The sequence below is a fragment of the Oncorhynchus keta genome, chromosome 14 (genome assembly GCF_023373465.1).
Source record: "Oncorhynchus keta strain PuntledgeMale-10-30-2019 chromosome 14, Oket_V2, whole genome shotgun sequence".
Taxonomy (NCBI): domain Eukaryota; kingdom Metazoa; phylum Chordata; class Actinopteri; order Salmoniformes; family Salmonidae; genus Oncorhynchus; species Oncorhynchus keta.
Genome location: NC_068434.1, coordinates 21,317,127 through 21,338,677, shown reverse-complemented (window position 1 = coordinate 21,338,677; position 21,551 = coordinate 21,317,127). Strand labels below are relative to the sequence as shown.

Genomic DNA, 21,551 nt, shown 5'->3' with positions numbered 1-21,551 from the left:
CGCATAGATGCGAGAAGGAATTATACAACTAGTAAAGTGATCATGCTGTTAGTATGTGTCTGATCAGGGGTGTATTCATTCCACCGAATGAATTCAGATAAACATACGTGAATTCGTCCCGTAGAAACTCTAGTTTTACAATGGTTGGACTGATTACACCCTAGATCAGCTAGATGCAGGCAGGTGTGAAGGCGTTATTGAATGTGTCACTCTGTCTCACCTTGATTACAAAAAAAAGTATCTTGAGCCGTGCACCTACGTTGTAAGCTTTCATTCATAGGCTAGGTTGTAGCAACCTCATGATGGGTATAGAGAAAATTAGAGTATCATGTAGCAGCCTAAACCTATTGATGTTACTTTGAGCTGGGTGAATGATGACAGTCATCTAATATTCTGTAATAGAAATAAGGCCATGCTCATTAAAAAAAATGTAACGCCCTCCATCATCTTAAATGGCACTGACCGCCACTGGTGTGTGTGTGTGTGTGAAAGAGAGAGATTTACCTTCATTTAAACTAGGCAAGTCAGTTTACAATGACGGCCTAGGAACAGTGGGTTAACTGCCTTGTTCAGGGGCAGAACGACAGATTTTTACCTTGTCAGCTCGGGGATTCGATCTGGCAACATTTCGGTTACTGGCCCAACACTCTAACCACTAGGCTACCTGCCGCCCCCCCAAAATATATAAATTCATCCTGGTCATCTCAACAAGCTCGTAATTTACACACCAAACAAGCTTTAGGCTTTTGTTTGCACACCCCACATTTGTGGGTTAGTGACAAATGTTCTCATATGTAAACTTTGATTTCAGGTTTTTCAATAAAAATTAAAAATGCACTCAAAATGTATCTTTTGGGACTATCTTGAAAACTTGATTGCTGACGTGCAACACATTTTAGGACTGTATAAACAGTGGATTAATGAAACAAATACAAAATTTGTCTCAGGTTCTGTGCACTGTACAAACAAATGCAACGTTTGGACACCACATTGACAAGAATAGCAAGGAAGCGAGAACATTGTTTTCTAGAAACACATGGTGACAACGGCAAAAATAGAACAGATTTGAATCACAACTGTGTCACAATAGATATGAGATGCCCACTATAAATTAACTTAGCCTTAGTTCACGCCGACTTGACTTTATTTTAAGTTTATATAAGAAGCACTTGTATTATTATATAATGAAGTGAGACAGATGACTAAAAAAAAGTTAAATATCTTTGCAATCAGTCATTTCAGTTAGGCTACAATTTTTCAATGTCATACCACTAATACTCATAGAAACTTGCTAATGAACTGCCTTCAGTATGAGAAGCCATATAGATAATATAAAGACAACTTATCCAAACTTACCATTGTAGAAGCTGCATTCATATAGGCACACAAATGATCATAACATAGGTCCATACGTATACTTAACACAGGTATCCGATACAGTAATTAAACTCATGGGTCATTCAGCTCCCCTGCTCTCTCATTGGCTGATCATTGTTAGAGACAGGCTTTAACCAGGCCTTGGTCCAAGGGTCAGTCATTCCTTCTCAAAGGCTTTGAAGATCTCATGCTTTCCTCCACCATAAACACACTGGGAGAATCTCAATTGGATTGCTCTATTCCTTGCGTCCTCTCATCGCCTCCTTTTGGAAAAGGTCAAAGTTAGTTGAGTAGAGAAAACATATGTGCTTGTATGAAATGACTCTCCTGTCCCACTAGCATGTCATCAGGAAAGTTACGTTTACAGAGGAAGATCCCCAAAATACATGTGTGTAGTGGTCAAAAGAAATGTAGCTAGTTATGCTACATATTTTATATATAAAAGGATAAGTTGCGTATCGTTTCTAAATGTGGGCATGCTATTATTCTACATGAGAAAATAATGGCTGATTCAAAGGGGATGTGGCAGATTTCAAAACTCTTCGCGGTAGATTTCGCAATTGAAAAAAGACTAAGATTTGGAACTCCTGTTCTCCATTTACCACTTCACTAAGAGTTGGTGCTGCTGCATACAGCTCGTGCTCATCATAACCACCAATCAAATGCTTTTAAATCCCTAATGGGGGGGTGAAAGTGCACTTTGGGACAATGTTATGGCCTCTAGAAAAGCCCAGGGCAACCCTGTTTGGTCAAAGAACATGGCTGTCAGAGTGTAGTAAACATGTGTGCCATCGATCACACTTCACCCAACACCCATGGAATGAGTTGTGGTCTGCTGCACTCCATTCTTTAAGGGAGTGCAGCACCCACCCATTGGTCATTTCAACAATAAACAGTATACATAATAATAGTTTTATTGTACAACGCGATAACTGTAGAGACCAACACAGACCTCAAACTTGCCTTGTGTTACCTACAGTGCCTTCAGAAAGGATTCATACCACTTGACTTAACAAAAACAAATTGTGTTGCAGCCTAAATTCAAAATGGACAAAAAGAAGAAAAATCCCCCTCACCTCTCTACACAAAATACTCTGCAATGACAAAGTGAAAAAATACCTCAAAGAATGTACTGGTACTGTATACAACATGTTGAGCGGCAGTTTACAGACTGAAGAGCAGACTTGTAAACAGAGTAACGACTTCCGTATGTTTGCCTTAACATAGACATTCATTGATTAATACATCAATTCTTTCATCAATAAATCCATCTATTTGGAATGCAATTTAAAGTAAGAATCCAACAGCTAGCTATGACCAACAGCAAGCCCAGCTAGAGGAAAAGCATAGTTTAGGTTTAGTTCAACTAAAATAGTCCATTCACTTTGAAAAACCATCAAAGTAGCCAGGGTGGGTTAATGTACCAACAACTAGCTGCATACAACACACATTTAATCACAATACAATATACTGTAGGGTACATGAAGATTAAAAAAGGAGCACTGAATGCCATTTAATGACGCTATGTCAATGATTTATCTCCTAAAAGTAATAAAACAATTAGTGTTCAGTGTATAAAAGCTCTTACAAATACCGGTCCCCAGGGGCGGACTGGCATTTGACACATCGGCCTATTATCCAAGGCCCCCCCACCAGCCCACTTTTTCCTTGAGGCCCCCATTATAAGCCAAGTAATGATCATTTTGCAAACAAAAAAAAGTAACTAGTTAGACAGGCCCAGTGGACCAAAAATGGACCAACCCATCTGGCATTTGTCTCAAATGCCAGATGGCCAGTTCTCCCCTGCCGGTCCCGACTGGTGGAAATCATTTTACTCTGGTTTCATGCTGTAAGCCATATAGATATAGTTGTATTTCCATGGTAATGACACTGTAGCCCTGGTATGTATAGTGCATTCGTAAAGTATTCAGACCCCTTTACTTTTCCCATTTTGTTACGTTACAGCCTTATTCTAAAATTAACACAATACCTCATAATGACAAAGCGAAAACAGGTTAAGAAATTCTTGCAAATTTAAAAGTCTAACAGAAAAACCTTATTTACATAAGTATTCAGACGCTTTGCTATGAGACTCGAAATTAAGCTCGGGTGCATCCTATTTCATTGATGATCCTTGAGATGTTTCTACAACTTGACTGGAGTCTACCTGTGGTAAATTCAATTGATTCAACATGATTTGGAAAGGCACACCTGTTGGTCCCACAGTTGACAGTGCACGTCAGAGCAAAAACCAAGCCATGAGGTCAAAGGAATTATCCGTAGAGCTCTTAGACAGGATTATGTCGAGGCACAGATCTGGGGACGGTACCAAAAACATTCTGCAGCATTGAAGGTCCCCAAGAACAGTGGAAGACGTTTGAAACCACCAAGACTAATTCCTAGAGCTGGCCACCCGGCCAAACGGAGAGAAGTCCGGGGATAAGGGTCTTGGTCAAGTAGGTGAACAAGAACCCGATGGTCACTCGGACAGAGCTCCTCTGTCGAGATCGGAGAACCTTCCAGAAGGACAACCATATCAGTCAGCAGCACTCCACCAATCAGGCCTTTATGATAGAGTGGCCCAACAGAAGCCACTCTTCAGTAAAAGGCACAACAGCCCGCTTGGTGTATTCAAAAAGGCACCTAAAGGACTCTCAAACCATGAGAAACAAGAATCTCTGCTCTGATGAAACCAATATTGAACTCTTTGTCCTGAATGCCAAGCCTCACATCTGGAGGAAACTTGGCATCATCTCTACAGTGAAGCATGGTGGTGGCAGCATCATGCTGTGGGGATATTTTTAATTGACAGGGAGTCTAGTCAGGATCGAGGGAAAGATTAACAGAGCAAAGTACAAAGATCCTTGATGAAAACCTGCTCCAGAGTGCTCAGGACCTGACTGGGGTGAAGGTTCACCTTCCAACAGGACAATGACCCTAAGTGCACAACCAAGACAACGCAGGAATGGCCTCGGGACAAGTCTCTGAATGTTCTTGAGTGGCCCAGCTAGAGCCCGGACTTGAACCCGATCAACCATCTCCGGAGAGACCTGAAAATAGCCGCTGTGACAATCCCCATCCACCCTGACAGAGCTTAAGAGGATCTGCAGAGAAGAATGGGAGAAACTCCCCAAATACAGGGGTGCCATGATTGTAGTGGCATACTCGAGGCTCTAACCACGGGCAAAGGTGCTTCAAGAAAGTACTGAGTAAGGGGTCTAAATACTTATGTAAATATGATTTCAGTTTATTTATCATAAATTTACAAAAAAAAGTTTTTGCTTTGTTATTATGGGTATTGTGTGTAGATTGAAAAGGGGGGGGGGGTTATTTAATCCATTTTAGAATAAGGCTGTAACATAACAACATTTGGAAAAAACCAAGGGGTCTGAATACCTTCCAAATGCACTGTACATACAGCTTTATCCTTGTGTTCAAAGCAGGTACAATAACCATGTAGCCAGATTTCAGAGTTAGTGTCTCAGGCCAGGTGAAAGAGCGAAAATGTTGCAGTTTTAAAGCTAATTTCCTGCAAATCTACAAATTGTGTCATGGGGCAGAGCTGTTTTGTTGTTGCAGCTTTAAAGATAATATGCTGCAATTTTGCGATGAGCCAGAGGTAATGTTGCGGCTTTAAAGCTTAAATTACAGTGCATTCATGTCAAAACAAAAATTTGGGGGAATAGTATGGAGTTGACAAATTGATTATTTGTGGAGTACTGTGGATACCAATATCCCTGTGAGCCTCCCAGGCCCATGTTGCCCAGGGTTAAGAACATCAATTGTAGATGAATAACATTACACTGTATTACACACTTTAAACTTATTCCACAGATCCTTTGGCTAAAAGCAATTTAATATGGTTTTTGTAATATTAATTTTATAACATTTAAGGTTAAAATTTAATATTCAGTATATATTTTGAGATCTGGCCAGGTGTCCACGTACACGACTTTGAGAACCCCATGGTCTACACAGTATAGATCTAAAGCTATGGCTCTGATGGGCAGTGTGTCTGGTTGGAGGAGCTATAGGACAGGCTCCTTGTAATGGCTGGAATATAATATATGGAATGGTATCAGACACATGTAAAGCACGTTTGACTCCGTTCCATTAATTCTATTCAAGCCATGGGACAAAGACAGTCCTCCTATAGCTTCTCCCACCAGCCTCCACTGGTGGCCACCTCTCATAAGAGTTCCATGGTGGGCAGACCTTCATGAATTGAAATTTATGACTCCATGGCTTCACAGGATAATTCTTTGGCAGGGGGTTCTCCATTTGATCCAGAGAGGTTTCCATTCTGAAGGAGTGAAATGTCCAGCTCGGGTAGAGGGACCCTCCAGTACTGGAATGAGTTGAAAGTGCATAGGTCATTGCCATCATCATCTTTGTGTGTGACCTAGAGGTGAAAGGAAGAGGGAGAGCGTTTAATAAATAACAGAAAATAAACAAGAAACTGTTGTAGTGGTGACTTAAGAACTTAGTGACATGGTTTGAAAGGAAGAATGGGTACTGAAAAAATACAACGTGCAACATCTTGTGGACACCTCAAGTATTGCGCTCAATGGATGTTGATTACAACAATTTAAACCTTGTGCAGTTTGTTCCAGTATACACTTTCTAGGCAGCAGTAAAATATATATACTTACAATCCTTGGAGCATCGTATCTTGTGACAGTGTTATCTCGTGCACGTTTCTTAGAGGTCACCGTTGAGCAACCAGAGTCCGCAGATGCACTCTCTCGGATACTTCCAGAATTATTTACCAGCACACTCGGTGGTGCACTGACCCGATGTTCACTATTTGACAGCTTGCGCGGTTTAAGTGTTTCTTGATGTTCCTCCTGATCTTCGAAATAATACGATCTCTTTTTGCAGCGTCTCCCCAACAAAGCGAGCAGAGATGGCGGACTCACGCACCCGGCTGCAGCCATGCTTTCTAACTGCGTATCAAATTTGTCAAATGGACGAAAACATGATCTTTTAACAGGCGTGTCGTGGAACAAAACGTCTTCAGCTCGCCTTTTCGTCATGAGTACAAGCGTGGAATCTTTCAAGCATCAACAACAGGTAACAATGTTTTGACTGAGCCGCGCACCACTTACTGTGTAAATTACACACACGCGGTCTGGCCAATGAGAGTGGTTGTCACTTGTTTAACACAGTCATAAACCCCGCCTATATCTACAATTTAAAATCTGACTTTAAAACTAACCTTAACCACACTGCTAACTGTATATTAACACAAACGCACGTTTGTTTTCATGAAATGTTACGATACAGACCATTTTGACTTTGTAGCTGTCTTATCTTGTGGAAACCAATGAGAGGATGTATCCTGTTCCCGCCCACCACTATCAACGCTCTTCTCCGCACCAACAGGGTTAGTGCGTTCATACCTTAAACCTTATTTTTAGTATGTGTCCTACTCCCATCAAACGCAACTCTGGACCTCGGAGCCAGTTCCACTGTATTTTTCTCCCTCATTGTTCCCCTCTAATCAGGGACTGGTTTAGACATTGGATGCCAGGTGGGTGAAATTTAGTTATCAGGTAGAACAGAAAACCAGCTGTCTTCACTCGGACCTCTGTAGGGTAACAGTTGAATACCCCTACCCTAAACATTTTACATTTCAATTGGGTAAGGACGTCCCAAGGCATCCAGCTAGAAAATATAGCGCCACCTACCGTTTCAAGTTTGTCACGTGCACAAGTACAGTGAAATGTATTTTTTGCTTGAGCTTTCCCAACAACGCATTAATAAATATCAGTAGGAATATATTTATTTTAAAAAGTCAAGTAGAACCAAAACACACAATAAATATAAATAATATGAACATGAAAGTAAATAAGCTACACAAAGGATCAGTTCCAGGGTCAGTGCCAAGAGCATATTTACAATGTGCAGGGATACTGGAGTGGTAGGTGTATATATAGGGACAAGGTGAGTAGGCATCAGGATATATGATAAACAGAGTAGCAGCAGCATATATGATGATTGTATGTGTAGTCAGTATGAGTGTGTGTGTAAGCAAATGTGATTTCCGGGCCTTCCTTTCACACCACCTGATAGAGGCCCTGTTGCTTGAGAAAGCATTATGGAGATGGCCAAATAAAAATCAAATCAAAATGTATTTGTCACATACACATGGTTAGCAGATGTTAATGCAAGTGTAGCGAAATGCTTGTGCTTCTAGTTCCGACAATGCAGTAATAACCAACAAGTAATCTAACTAACAATTCCAAAACTACTGTCTTATACACAGTGTAAGGGGATAAACAATATGTACATAAGGATATATGAATGGGTGATGGTACAGAGCAGCATAGGCAAGATACAGTAGATGGTATCGAGTACAGTATATACATATGAGATGAGTATGTAAACAAAGTGGCATAGTTAAAGTGGCTAGTGATACATGTATTACATAAGGATGCAGTCGATGATATAGAGTACAGTATATACGTATGCATATGAGATGAATAATGTAGGGTAAGTAACATTATATAAGGTAGCATTGTTTAAAGTGGCTAGTGATATATTTACATAATTTCCCATCAATTCCCATTATTAAAGTGGCTGGAGTTGAGTCAGTGTCAGTGTCAGTGTGTTGGCAGCAGCCACTCAATGTTAGTGGTGGCTGTTTAACAGTCTGATGGCCTTGAGATAGAAGCTGTTTTTCAGTCTCTCGGTCCCAGCTTTGATGCACCTGTACTGACCTCGCCTTCTGGATGATAGCTGGGTGAACAGGCAGTGGCTCGGGTGGTTGATGTCCTTGATGATCTTTATGGCCTTCCTGTAACATCGGGTGGTGTAGGTGTCCTGGAGGGCAGGTAGTTTGCCCCCGGTGATGCGTTGTGCAGACCTCACTACCCTCTGGAGAGCCTTACGGTTGAGGGCGGCGCAGTTGCCGTACCAGGCGGTGATACAGCCCGCCAGGATGCTCTCGATTGTGCATCTGTAGAAGTTTGTGAGTGCTTTTGGTGACAAGCCGAATTTCTTCAGCCTCCTGAGGTTGAAGAGGCGCTACTGCGCCTTCTTCACGATGCTGTCTATGTGAGTGGACCAATTCAGTTTGTCTGTGATGTGTACGCCAAGGAACTTAAAACTTGCCACCCTCTCCACTACTGTTCCATCGATGTGGATAGGGGGGTGTTCCCTCTGCTGTTTCCTGAAGTCCACAATCATAGTTTTTTTGACGTTGAGTGGGAGGTTGTTTTCCTGACACCACACTCCGAGGGCCCTCACCTCCTCCCTGTAGGCCGTCTCGTCGTTGTTGGTAATCAAGCCTACCACTGTTGTGGTAGGAGAGGGCTCAGAACGCACCCTTGTGGGGCCCCAGTGTTGAGGATCAGCGGGGTGGAGATGTTGTTGCCTACCCTCACCACCTGGGGGCCGCCCGTCAGGAAGTCCAGTACCCAGTTGCACAGGGCGGGGTCGAGACCCAGGGTCTCGAGCTTGATGACGAGCTTAGAGGGTACTATGGTGTTGAATGCCGAGCTGTAGTCGATGAACAGCATTCTCACATAGGTATTCCTCTTGTCCAGATGGGTTAGGGCAGTGTGCAGTGTGGTTGAGATTGCATCGTCTGTGGACCTATTTGGGCGGTAAGCAAATTGGAGTGGGTCTAGGGTGTCAGGTAGGGTGGAGGTGATATGGTCCTTGACTAGTCTCTCAAAGCACTTCATGATGACGGAAGTGAGTGCTACGGGGCGGTAGTCGTTTACCTCAGTTACCTTAGCTTTCTTGGGAACAGGAACAATGGTGTCCCTCTTGAAGCATGTGGGAACAGCAGACTGGTATAGGGATTGATTGAATATGTCCGTAAACACACCGGCCAGCTGGTCTGCGCATGCTCTGAGGGTGCGGCTGGGGATGCCGTCTGGGCCTGCAGCCATGCGAGGGTTAACACGTTTAAATGTCTTACTCACCTCGGCTGCAGTGAAGGAGAGACCGCATGTTTTCGTTGCAGGCCGTGTCAGTGGCACTGTATTGTCCTCGAAGCGGGCAAAAAAGTGATTTAGTCTGCCTGGGAGCAAGACATCCTGGTCCGTGACTGGGGTGGATTTCTTCTTGTAGTCCGTGATTGACTGTAGACCCTGCCACATGCCTCTTGTGTCTGAGCCGTTGAATTGAGATTCTACTTTGTCTCTGTACTGACGCTTAGCTTGTTTGATAGCCTTGCGGAGGGAATAGCTGCACTGTGTTCCACTGGATGTCATAAGGTGAATGCACCAATTTGTAAGTCGCTCTGGATAAGAGCGTCTGCTAAATGACTTAAATGTAAATGTTTGTATTCGGTCATGTTACCAGACACCTTGCCCTGATTAAAAGCAGTGGTTCGCGCTTTCAGTTTCACGCGAATGCTGCCATCAATCCACGGTTTCTGGTTAGGGAATGTTTTAATCGTTGCTATGGGAACGACATCTTCAACGCACGTTCTAATGAACTCGCACACCGAATCAGCGTATTCGTCAATATTGTTATCTGACGCAATACGAAACATATCCCAGTCCACGTGATGGAAGCAGTCTTGGAGTGTGGAGTCAGCTTGGTCGGACCAGCGTTGGACAGACCTCAGCGTGGGAGCCTCTTGTTTTAGTTTCTGTCTGTAGGCAGGGATAGGGATAGGGCATTCAATTGATTAGGACAGTCCTTCATATACATGGCCATTGGGACAATCATTGTCAGTGAATAATTCAATGTGTGCACTGACTGGATCTCCCGTTAATTATATACGACTATGGAATCTCCTTTTCATGTACTGTGTACATATTTTATTGATATGATAAAGGATTCACCACTGATGTTTATCTTCTGTAACTTCTCGATCTACCTGGCTGTATAGTCTGCAGACAGTAACTGACAAAGGGGAATTGTTGTAGAATAATTACATTGATCATAGTTGGTCATAATGCTTCAAATTATTTCTGTCTGTAACTGCAAACAGAGGGAATATAGGATATTCATTCTAAATAGATCTCCTTGGTCAAATAAAGTTGAATTGAATCATGAACAATACCATTCAAAATTAGACTAAAATGTAAATTCCATTTTTTTCTTAAAATTGTGTTTTCCTTTATTATTACGTGAGGCAGTAGCTAGATCCAGTTTGTAATGCTGAAATTCAAATCATATAATTAGTTTAAAACAACTTTGTCCGACCCTCAGTATTACCAACTCCAGCAACGGACTTTTCCCAGTGAGGAAAATACTATAAATAGCCAGAGTTGGTCACTGTATTTTACAAAATAAATACATTGGGAAGCTGTAGAGGCGGGTCTAACACGCATGCAACCACATCAGGTCAGCATGGAGACATGACCTTACATCTAACTGAAGACAAACAGTCCAAGGGCTGAATGATTTAGTCATATCAGTCCATTATAGGTTTCCGTCTCAAATCTCAAAGGCTTGGACGTAAGGTGATCGGGGAGTTCCGGCAATGAGATATAGAAAATAAGCACATTTAAAGCAAACCTTTCCATTGTCTTGTGTTTGTCTTCTTACTCTTAAAAAAAAAAAATACTTAAAAAAAAAATGCTCTCGACGGCAGCCAATCGGTTGTTGCGCTGTAATGTCACGTCAGACTGCCACAGATCTCTCGTCGTGGCAACGCTTCCAGTCTGTCATACAGGTACTTCAGCATGGACTGATCATTCTTAGTGTAGGTGGTGGGGACAGACTCTCTCCACCTGCAGTGAAAGACAGTGTTTCTCAATATGCATACTACTGTGCTTCACACTGTCATGCTCCGAGTGCATTCTCCGAAGACGTCCTCTTGAGTACGTTCTTGTGAGGAGTGTGGAGGATTCATAAAACATTACATTTGAGAAGCAATCGCCCCGACTGTATTACCTCACCTCCCCATTCACTGAACCATCTTCCAGCCAGAACAATGCCAACAATAGACAAAACAAGATATACACAAAGCAAATGTTTTATTTCAGAATTATCAGCTAGATATGTTAATCATAATAATCTAGCTAGCCAGCTAGATAAACAGGCAAAAATGACCTAAAACTAAATGTTATGCAAGATAGATGTACATTTTTCGTGGGTAGCTACCAATTCTTTGTGGCTAGCTAGTTATCCCTATTGACTTACCCATTCACTGAACTACCTTCCAGACAGGACAATGGCAATAGAGACGAAACAAGATATACATAATGCAACCAGTTTACTTCATGTAATAATGTAGCTAACCAGGGCCTCCCGAGTGGGTAGTGGTCTAAGGCACTGCATCCCAGTGGCTGTACCGCTAGAGATTCTGAGTTCGAGTCTAGGCTCTGTCGATGCCGGCCACGACCGGGATACCCATTGGGTGGCGCACAATTGGCCCAGCGTCGTCCAGGTTAGTGGAGGGTTTGGCCGGCAGGTGTGTCCTTGTCCCATCGCCCACTAGCGACTCCTGTGGCGGGCTGGGCGCAGTTCACGCTGACATGGTAGCCAGGTGCGCTGTGTTTCCCTTCGACACATTTGTGCAGCTGGCTTCCGGGTTAATTGGGCACTGTGTCAAGAAGCAGTGCGGCTTGGTTGGGTTGTGTTTCAGAGGACGCACGGCTTTTGACCAACGCCTTTCCTGAGTCTCGCGGGAGTTGCCGCGATGAGACAATTGGATATCACGAATACGGGGTAAATATATATATATTTTTTAAATATAGCTAACCAGAGTTTAACAGCAAAATGACCTAAAACTAATATTATGTCAATTATTTGTGGGTAGCTAGTTAACAATTCTTCGTGGCCCTTTCGTTATCCCTTTTGACTTATGGGATTGCAATCTACAGTACGTAGGCAGGTAAACATGCCAAAATGAACACAACATGTATTTATTCATGTATCAAAATAAAATATTGTAGTCAGGCAACATATGATGTGAATAGGCAACATTTTATTCCGAAGTCGGAATGTATTTTCTCTTGCTTCATCTCAAATAATGACCAGCCATTGATTTCAATACATTTTGCGTCATTTTTGACGTGGTTGCGTGTTATTTCTTCGCATACTTTCCGTTGAAGCTTGCATCGGTGCATGCTTCAAAATATATACAAATGGAGTACGCTTTTGAGAACTGCTCTCCGTTCTCCATTTCGTATACTTTGATTTGGACTCATACTCCAACCCTCCTGTGCTCGGAGCACGGTAGTATGCATTTTGAGAAACACCCAGGTGTTTTAGGCCCACGGAGGATTGTCAAAACAACGTTAACTGAATTTTTTTTATTCTTTACTGTAAACTATAGTAGTAGTTCATTGTATTCCTCCGATCTGTACACCTGTGTTATACATTTTTTGTGGTTGCTTTACCTCCAAATGGAATCCATATTTTAAAATGGCCACCCTGACGTCCTCGTAGCTGAGCTCGTTGGCCATGTTCTCAAAGTGGTACAGCAGCGGGCCTAGAGGAAAGGGAGGAATTTCAGCTTTGGTAAAAGTATACACACAGTATACGACTCACTACCAGTAAGTTAAAATGGCAACTGCACCAAAAATGCGTAGAATAAAAGGGAACGTCTTTCACTGGTCAGTAAGGTGGTCTGTTGAACCAATCGTCACTCACCAAGATTGATCCATGCGCCTCCAGATTTGAGAAAGTTCCAGATGGTCTCCACATAGTCGATGACATTGTGCGCCGTGTTGATGAAGAAGCAGGTAGCCACACAGTCCCAGTGTCTGAGAGCGAAGACCACAATGATACTCGTTTCACCACATTCTATCATTGTTAATACAAACCAACACAGGTTATACAAATAATTTATGTGTCTAGTGTAGAGTGCTCACTTTCACCACTGACTACTCCCAATATGTGGACAATTGACATAACCTGAGAGACACAAGGGCCAGGGCCCATATTCACAGGGCCTGTGTCTAAGAGCAGGAGTCCTGATCTAGGCTCAGTTTAGCCTTTTAGATTCTGAATAAAACAGGGGACCTGATCCTAAATCAGCACTCCAACTCTGAGATGCTTTGTGTATAAAGGCCCTGATCACTTAATGCTCTTGTTGATCTTTCAGACAGCCTGTGTGGGGCTCACCACTCACTAGGCTCTGTGAAGACCTCCTGGAAGTCATCGGCCACCATGGAGAAGTCAGAGTTTGGAGGCAGGCTCTGGGGGTTGACGCCAGATGACCTCTTGTTGTTGCTGAACTGGTGGATCCACAGGTACAGGGTCATGGAGTTTACCTTTTCACACCTCAAGAAGGAGGAAGGACAGAACAGAGGAAAGTTAGATAAGCTGAACAACAGTAGTGTGAGAAAATTATCACCAACAATAAATATTTTTTTCCAAAGAGGATTGCATGGGGCTAATTTGATATGCTAGGCAATTGATTTGGCCCAACTCAATCATTAAATGACACATGGTGCAACATATGTAAGGACTGAATTATTGCATTATATGCTAGGCTTAAATGAGGGATGAGGGTGTGTGTTACCTGTTGAGGACAAAGTTGGAGGAGAAGAACATGAAGAAGCTCCATGCGTTATTATATTTGGCAGGCGTAGCCCTTGGCAGGCGGAGCCCAGATGAGCGATTTCCCATGCCAAGTGACCAAGCCCTGCCCCCGGAACCAGCACACTCACCTTAGACACATCACTACAGAAACAACCATGCCATCACTGACAGAATACACACAATTCAGAATACAAAAATCACACAACTGAGTTAGATTTCAAGACTGTGTGACTCACCACTTATTGCTTGGAAAGAGTCTCTGGATCTCTTTGATGAAGGGCAGGTAGCAGGAGTCTCTCAGCCTGGCCCGCCTCACTCCAGTCACGCACAAACTGCTTAATGGTGGATTTGAGCTTGTCTATGTCGAACATGGAGGACGTACGCACCTTCCTCAGGTCATCTTGGGCAGAAAGACAGATTCACTTTAACTCCTCCAATGCATCCAATGATGAAAGGATCATGGCAGAAAATTAATCTAAGATCTATACTAAATATAATTTCCACTAATACAATAATTTGTGAATTTTGTGCTGTGCTTTATAATAGAATAGAAAAACACCTGCAAAATATAAAACGCAACATGTAAAGTGTTGGTCCCATGTTTCATGAGCTGAAATAAAAGATCCAAGAAAGAGCTTATTTCTCTCAACTTGTTTACATCCCTGATAGTGAGCATTTCTCCTTTGCCAAAATAATACATATCCAGAAGCTGAAAAAAACAGCATGATCATTACACAGGTGCACCTTGTGCCGGGGACAATAAAAGGCCTCTCTAAAACGTGCAGTTTTGTCACAACACAATGCAACAGATGTCTCAAGTAGTTGAGGGACCGTGCAATTGTCATGCTGACTGCAGGAATGTCCACCAGAGCTGTTTCCAGAGAATTGAATGCTTATTTCTCTACCATAAGCCATTTAGAGAATTTGGAAGTACGTCTAACCGGCCTCACCACCTCAAATGGGGTGTATGGCGTCGTGTGGGCAAGCGGTTTGCTGATGTCAACGTTGTGAACAGAGTGCCCCATTGAATGAACACAATTGCATTTTATCGATGGCACTTTGAATGCAGACATGGTCCTGAGGCCCATTTTGTTTAAGGTGTCTGTGACCAACAGATGCATAGATTAGGGCCTAATTTATTTATTTCAATTGACTGATTTCCTTATATGAACTGGAATTGTTGAATTTTTCAGTATACTTGTACTATGTTTTTATTGCACTGCACATCAAGATGCAGCCTACTACTTCTCCAACCGCGAGGAAGAGGATGACTAACAGGGTGGTTACACCAGAAGTTACCTTGTAGTAAGGAATCTTTGATATCTTTTGAACAGCATGCAAAACAGCTAACTTGTTGTTTGCCTATCCAGCAGTGTTCAAAGCTAGTAAGTCAGACTCTCCCTCCTCCGATTGAGTCGCACTGATAATTTGCGTAGTTGTAATTTTCTCAACTTTGTCTGCCTTCTAGTTACCAGTGATTAAATCGTTGAATGTCTCCTTATTTCCTCCTTTCATTAAATGATTGCCTTTCAGTAGTTTGATTGCTAGAAGTAGCCTAGTGTCTAATGTAACCAAAGTTAGCAGCCTAGTGTCTAATGTAACTGAGGTGTAGGAGAAGGCATGTGTGACCTTTCTGACCCTTCAGCTTACCTCTTCGCCACACTTCTCAAACATGTGGACACAGTCGAGCATGATGGCATGCAGCGCCTCCTGGTTGTGGTCCACACTGCGCCGGATACGGGCCAGGTTGGGCAGGACCCTGGGCAGCGGCAGCTGATGATGATGCTCCTGAAGACTCCGGAACTGACTCGATTCACCCGTTCCTGAACATGCATCCTGAGATTAAGTGGATAGGAGGGACAGGAGATGGGGATAAAGGGAGTCCAGAAAAGCATAAGGGAAATAGAAATCTAGCCTTTTCATAGCCTTTTTGAATTATGAAAACACTCAATTCAATATGCAGAATTCTTAAAATGACTTGACACAAAGATCCACAAAACACTTTCTTTTCTAAGCATCTTCTACTTGGTGAACGTGGTTGTATAGGTTAGGCATAACCTTGTTTGTAAATAACATGAGCAACCGTATTGAAATGTAAATGTTTGTCTTTCTGTCAGCCAGGAATTTAGCCCATATTGTTTTAGTATCCTCTTTTATCTTTGTTATTTTCTAGAGCTAGCTAGCTCCACTTCCTTTGCTTCTGTGCTAGTTAGCTGCTAGCTAATAGATAAACAGAGGTGGTGGTCAGCTATAGGAGGTAAAAATGGTTTTATATTGGAAATGTGGTTCTTTCGCCAATAGCTATTGAACCAAGCATGCCACGACTATGAAAATTCTATATTCAAAATCGGGTGGATGGACAAAAATTAACTTTTTGTGTGTGCGTGCGCATTTATCTATCTATACAGTGCATTTGGAAAGTATTCAAACCCCTGGACTTTTTCCACATTGTTATTACAGGCTGACCACACCGCAAGCTAACTAGCTAAATTGCCATAAATGTTGAATGCTCTCCGACCTGTCCCCAAATTAATGTAATTGGTTGAGAGTTTGTTTTGATATTTTAATCTGCGTGTCATGATCGCGTTTGGTGTACGGGGACAAAATAAATGTATGCACAATAGCACATGCGCACAACCAGTTTGGGTTCCGTGTTATTCTAAAATTGATTAAATTGTCCCCCCCACCACCAATCTACACACAAAGCCCCACAATAACAAAGCAAAAACAGGTTAGAAATGTTTTCAAATTGACTCAGTACTTTGTTGAACCACCTTTGGCAGTGATTACAGCCTTGAGTCTTCTTGGGTATGACACTAAAAGCCTGGCACACGTGTATTTGGAGAATTTCTCCCATTCTTCTCTGCAGATCCTCTCAAGCTCTGTCAGGTTTAATGGGGAACGTCGCCGCACAGCTATTTTCAGAGATATTTGATCGGGTTCAAGTCCGGGCCCTGACTGGGCCACTCAGAGACTTGTCCCGAAGCAACTCCTGCGTTGTCTTGGCTGTTTGCTTAGGGTCGCTGTCCTGTTGGAAGGTGAACCTTAGCCCCAGTCTGAGGTCCTGAGTGCTCTGGAGCAGGTTTTCATCAAGGATCTCTGTACTTTGCTCCGTTCATCTTTCCCTCAATCCTGACTAGTCGCCCAGGCCCTGCCGCTGAAAAACATTCCTTCGGCATGATGCTGCCACCACCATGCTTCACCGTAGGGATGGTGCCAGGTTTACTCAGGACATGACGCTTGGCATTCAGGACTAAAAGTTCAATCTTGGTTTCATCAGACCAGAGAATCTTTTTTCTCATGCTCAGATTCTTTTAGGTGCCTTTTGGCAAACTCCAAGCAGGCTGTCATGTGCCTTTTACTGAGGAGTGGCCTCCGTCAGGCAACTCTAATATAAAGACCTAATTGGTGGAGTGCTGCAGTGATGGTTGTCCTTATGGAAGGTTCAGAGCGATCACCACGTTCTTGGTCACCTCCTTGACCAAGGCCCTTCTTCCCCGATTGCACACTTTGGCCGGGCAGCCAGCTCTAGGAAGAGTCTTGGTGGTTCCAAACTTCTTCCATTTAAGAATGATGGAGGCCACAGTTTTCTTGGGGACCTTCAATGCTGCAGACATTTTTTGGTACGCTTCCCCAGACCTGTGCCTCAACACAATCCTGTCTCGGAGCTCTACGGACAATTCCTTCAACCTCAAGGCTTGGTTTTTGCTCTGACATGCACTGTCAACTGTGGGACTTTATATAGACAGGTGTGTGCCTTTCCAAATCATGTCCAAACAATTGCATTCACCAAATGTGGACTCCAATCCAGTAGTAAAAACATCTCAAGGATGATCCATGGAAAAAGGATGCACCTGAGCTCAATTTCGACTCTCATAGCAAAGGGTCTGAATATATTTTTAATTTTTAATACATTTGCAAGAATTTCTAAAAAACCTGTTTTCACTTTGTCATTATGGGGTATTGTGTGCAGATTGAGGACTTTAAAAAAATGTATTTAATCAATTTTAGAATAAGGCTGTAACAAAATGTGGAAAATATTAAGGGGTCTGAATACTTTCCAAATGCACCATATATCTCATTGAGTGGAACACGTTCTCTTTCAGTGCCAGTAATATGGGAAGGAAAGGGAGATATTGTTATTAGATTTGGTGTAGTAATGGTGTTGAAAAGCCAAGCTTAAATTAACTGCTGCTAAAATCTTCAGGGGATGTAGTATTTAATTATGTATTTATTTTTCTAGAATTTACACCTTCCCTGTCTCTGGTCCACACTCCTGTACAGTTGGTGGAGGTAATGCACCTTAACGTTTGTTGCAAACCAACATAAAATCCCCAGAAGAAGCTAAATCCATTGATCATTCTTGAAAGTATGCCTAGAATATACCTATAACATATCTACCGAATATTCAATATAAAACACATTTCACCTCGGTTTGGTACCTATAGGAACATTAGCCAAAACAGACCGCAATATAAATACAGGAATCGATTTTAGCTAGCAATGCATCATCATTAGCTAGTCATCTCTTTTCTAAAAACTTCATACAAAACCTTATCAAATACAGTAACGTAGTCTGTGACATTACTCCATTAAACTAGCCAGACACAGTCTGGGTCAAAGGACTTTGTTATGGATTAACTCGCGCGCTAACAACCATACATATAACGTTAGTACTGCTGTTTTGAAGCAGTCCGTACCAGTAGTATCAAAACGCACCAATCCCTTTCCAAAAGTGTTGCCTTTCGAGTATTGTCTACTCTTCTGTTGTACATTTAATCCTTTCTCTCTAAAAAAAAAAATATGCTTCTGCTTGCTCTCCATAAGTAGCCTGCTCCTGCTTCCTTCCGCCATGTCCGTATGTAGCAACCTACTCAGGCCCATCCAATAGAACAATGGAGTGAGCCAGGAAAAGTAATCAACATTTAATCTGGCTGGCAAGCAAATTAAAGTATATTGGTTAAAACTTCTTAGGGATAGCCCCCTTGTTTTCAATTTTCACCTAAATGACATAACCAAATCTAACTGCCTGTAGCTCAGGCCCTGAAGCAAGGATATTTATTATTATTTTTATTCCACCTTTATTTAACCAGGTAGGCCAGTTGAGAACAAGTTCTCATTTACAACTGCGACCTGGCCAAGATAAAGCAAAGCAGTTCGACACATACAACAACACAGAGTTACACATGGAATAAACAAACATACAGTCAATAATACAGAAGGTAAAGTAATAAATAGGCCATGGTGGCGAAGTAATTACAACATACCAATTAAATGCTGAAGTGATAGGTGTGCAGAAAATGAATGCAAGTAGAGATACTGAGGTGCAAAGGAGCAAGATAAATAAATAAATACAGTATGGGGATGACATAGTTGGATGGGCTGTTTACAGATGGGCTATGTACAGGTGCAGTGATCTGTGATCTGCTCTGACAGCTGGTGCTTAAAGCTAGTGAGGGGGATATGAGTCTCGAGCTTCAGTGATTTTTGTAGTTCGTTCCAGTCATTGGCAGCAGAGAACTGGAAGGAAAGGCGGCCAAAGGAGGAATTGGCTTTGAGGTGACCAGTGAGATATACCTGCTGGAGCGCGTGCTACGGGTGGGTGCTGCTATGGTGACCAGTGAGCTGACATAAGGGGGGGCTTTACCTAGCAAAGACTTGTAGATGACCTGGAGCCAGTGGGTTTGGCAACAAATATGAAGCGAGGGCCAGCCAGCGAGAACGTAAAGGTTGCAGTGGTGGGTAGTATATGGGGCTTTGGTGACAAAACTGATGGCACTGTGATAGACTGCATCCAATTTGTTGAGTAGAGTGTTGGAGGCTATTTTGTAGATGACATCGCTGAAGTCGAGGATCGGTAGGATGGTCAGTTTTTTTTTGGTTGTTTTTTTTGTGAATTTTACCCCCTTTTTCTCCCCAATTTCGTGGTATCCAATTGTTAGTAGCTACTATCTTGTCTCGTCGCTACAACTCCCATACGGGCTTGGGAGAGACGAAGGTTGAAAGTCATGCGTCCTCCGATACACAACCCAACCAAGCCAACCAAAACACTGTGCGCGATGAAACAAGGATATCCCTACCGGCCAAACCCTCCCTAACCCGGACAACGCTATGCCAATTGTGCGTTGCCCCTCGGACCTCCCGGTCGCGGCCGGATACGACAGAGCCTGGGCGCGAACCCAGAGTGGCACAGCTGTGCGCTGCTCTGGTGGCACAGCTGGCGCTGCAGTACAGCGCACTTGACCACTGCGCCACCCGGGAGGCCACGATGGTCAGTTTTACGAGGGCATGTTTAGCAGCATGAGTGAAGGATACTTTGTTGCGAAATAGGAAGCCGATTCTAAATTTAATTTTGGATTGGAGATGTTTAATGTGAGTCTGAAAGGAGAGTTTACAGTCTAACCAGACACCTAGGTATTTGTAGTTGTCCACATATTCTAAGTCAGAACCGTCCAGAGTAGTGATGCTGGACAGGCGAGCAGGTGCGGGCAGCGATCGGTTGAAGAGCATGCATTTGGTTTTACTTGCATTTAAGAGCAGTTGGAGGCCACTGAAGGAGAGTTGTATGGCATTGAAGCTCATCTGGAGGTTAGTTAACACAGTGTCCAAAGAAGGGCCAGAAGTATACAGAATGGTGTCGTCTGCGTAGAGGTGGATCAGAGAATCACCAGCAGCAAGAGCGGCATCATTGATGTATACAGAGAAGAGAGTCGGCCCGAGAATTGAACCCTGTGGCACGCCCATAGAGTCTGCCAGATGTCCGGACAACAGGCCCATCCGATTTGACACACTGAACTCTATCATAGAAGTAGTTGGTGAACCAGGCGAGGCAGTCATTTGAGAAACCAAGGCTGTTGAGTCTGCCAATAAGAATGTGGTGATTGACGGAGTCGAAAGCCTTGGCCAGGTTGATGAATACGGCTGCACAGTAATGTCTCTTATCAATGGCAGTTATGATATCGTTTAGGACCTTGAGCGTGGCTGAGGTGCACCCATGACCAGCTCTGAAACCTTCTTCACAACAATTGAACCACTCTCCATGAAGTTATTGATGATCCGATAAATGGTTGATTAGGTGCAATCTTACTGGCAGCAATATCCTTGCCTGTGAAGCCCTTTTTTGTGCAAAGCAATGATGACGGCACGTGTTTTCTTGCAGGTAACCATGGTTGATAGAGGAAGAACAATGATTCCAAGCACCACCCTCCTTTTGAAGCTTCCAGTCTGTTATTCAAACTCAATCAGCATGACAGTGTGATCTCCAGCCTTGTCCTCGTCAACACTCACACCTGTGTTAGCGAGAGAATCACTGACATGATGTCAGTTGGTCCTTTTGTGGCAGGGCTGAAATGTAGTGGAAATGTTTTTGGGGATTCAGTTCATTTGCATGGCAAAGAGGGACTTCACTCTTCATAACATTCTGGAGTATATGCAAATTACCGTCATGCAAACTGGGGCAGCAGACTGTGAAAATTAATATTTGTGTCATTCTCTAAACTTTTGCCCACGACTGTACACCCCTAATGAAATAGTGAAGTATTGTTACCTTCTAGGATCTCTGAGGAATAGATACGAATGTGATTTGACTCACTGAAACAACGTTTAGAGTGAGATTTTCACAGTTTAATTTCTTTGCAAATTGAACAACTGCAAATACAAAATCGATTGTGCATGTTATATGTACTTTTTTAAGACATGAAAAGGGATTTTAGCTA

At 42.8% G+C, this 21,551-nt stretch overlaps 1 protein-coding gene and 1 pseudogene across 6 annotated transcripts in view; both read right to left on the bottom strand.

Moving 5' to 3' along the window:
* Nucleotides 1-6,656, bottom strand: part of LOC118392972 (transient receptor potential cation channel subfamily M member 6-like) — a 51,286-nt gene extending 44,630 nt beyond the window's left edge. For all 6 annotated transcript variants that reach the window (XR_004827473.2, XR_004827474.2, XM_035785046.2 and 3 more), the window contains exons 1-3: nucleotides 6,030-6,656; nucleotides 5,593-5,779; nucleotides 1,357-1,640 (exon numbers count right to left, since the gene is read on the bottom strand). Coding sequence is in view for 4 of the 6 variants with exons in the window: in XM_035785046.2 (XP_035640939.1) it covers nucleotides 1,357-1,410 (54 nt within the window). In the remaining 2 variants the exon portion in view is untranslated. The remainder of the gene's footprint in view (nucleotides 1-1,356; nucleotides 1,641-5,592; nucleotides 5,780-6,029) is intronic.
* Nucleotides 6,657-7,492: 836 nt separating this feature from the next.
* Nucleotides 7,493-21,282, bottom strand: LOC118394036 (carnosine N-methyltransferase-like; annotated as a pseudogene).
* Between the last annotated feature and the right edge of the window lie 269 nt (nucleotides 21,283-21,551).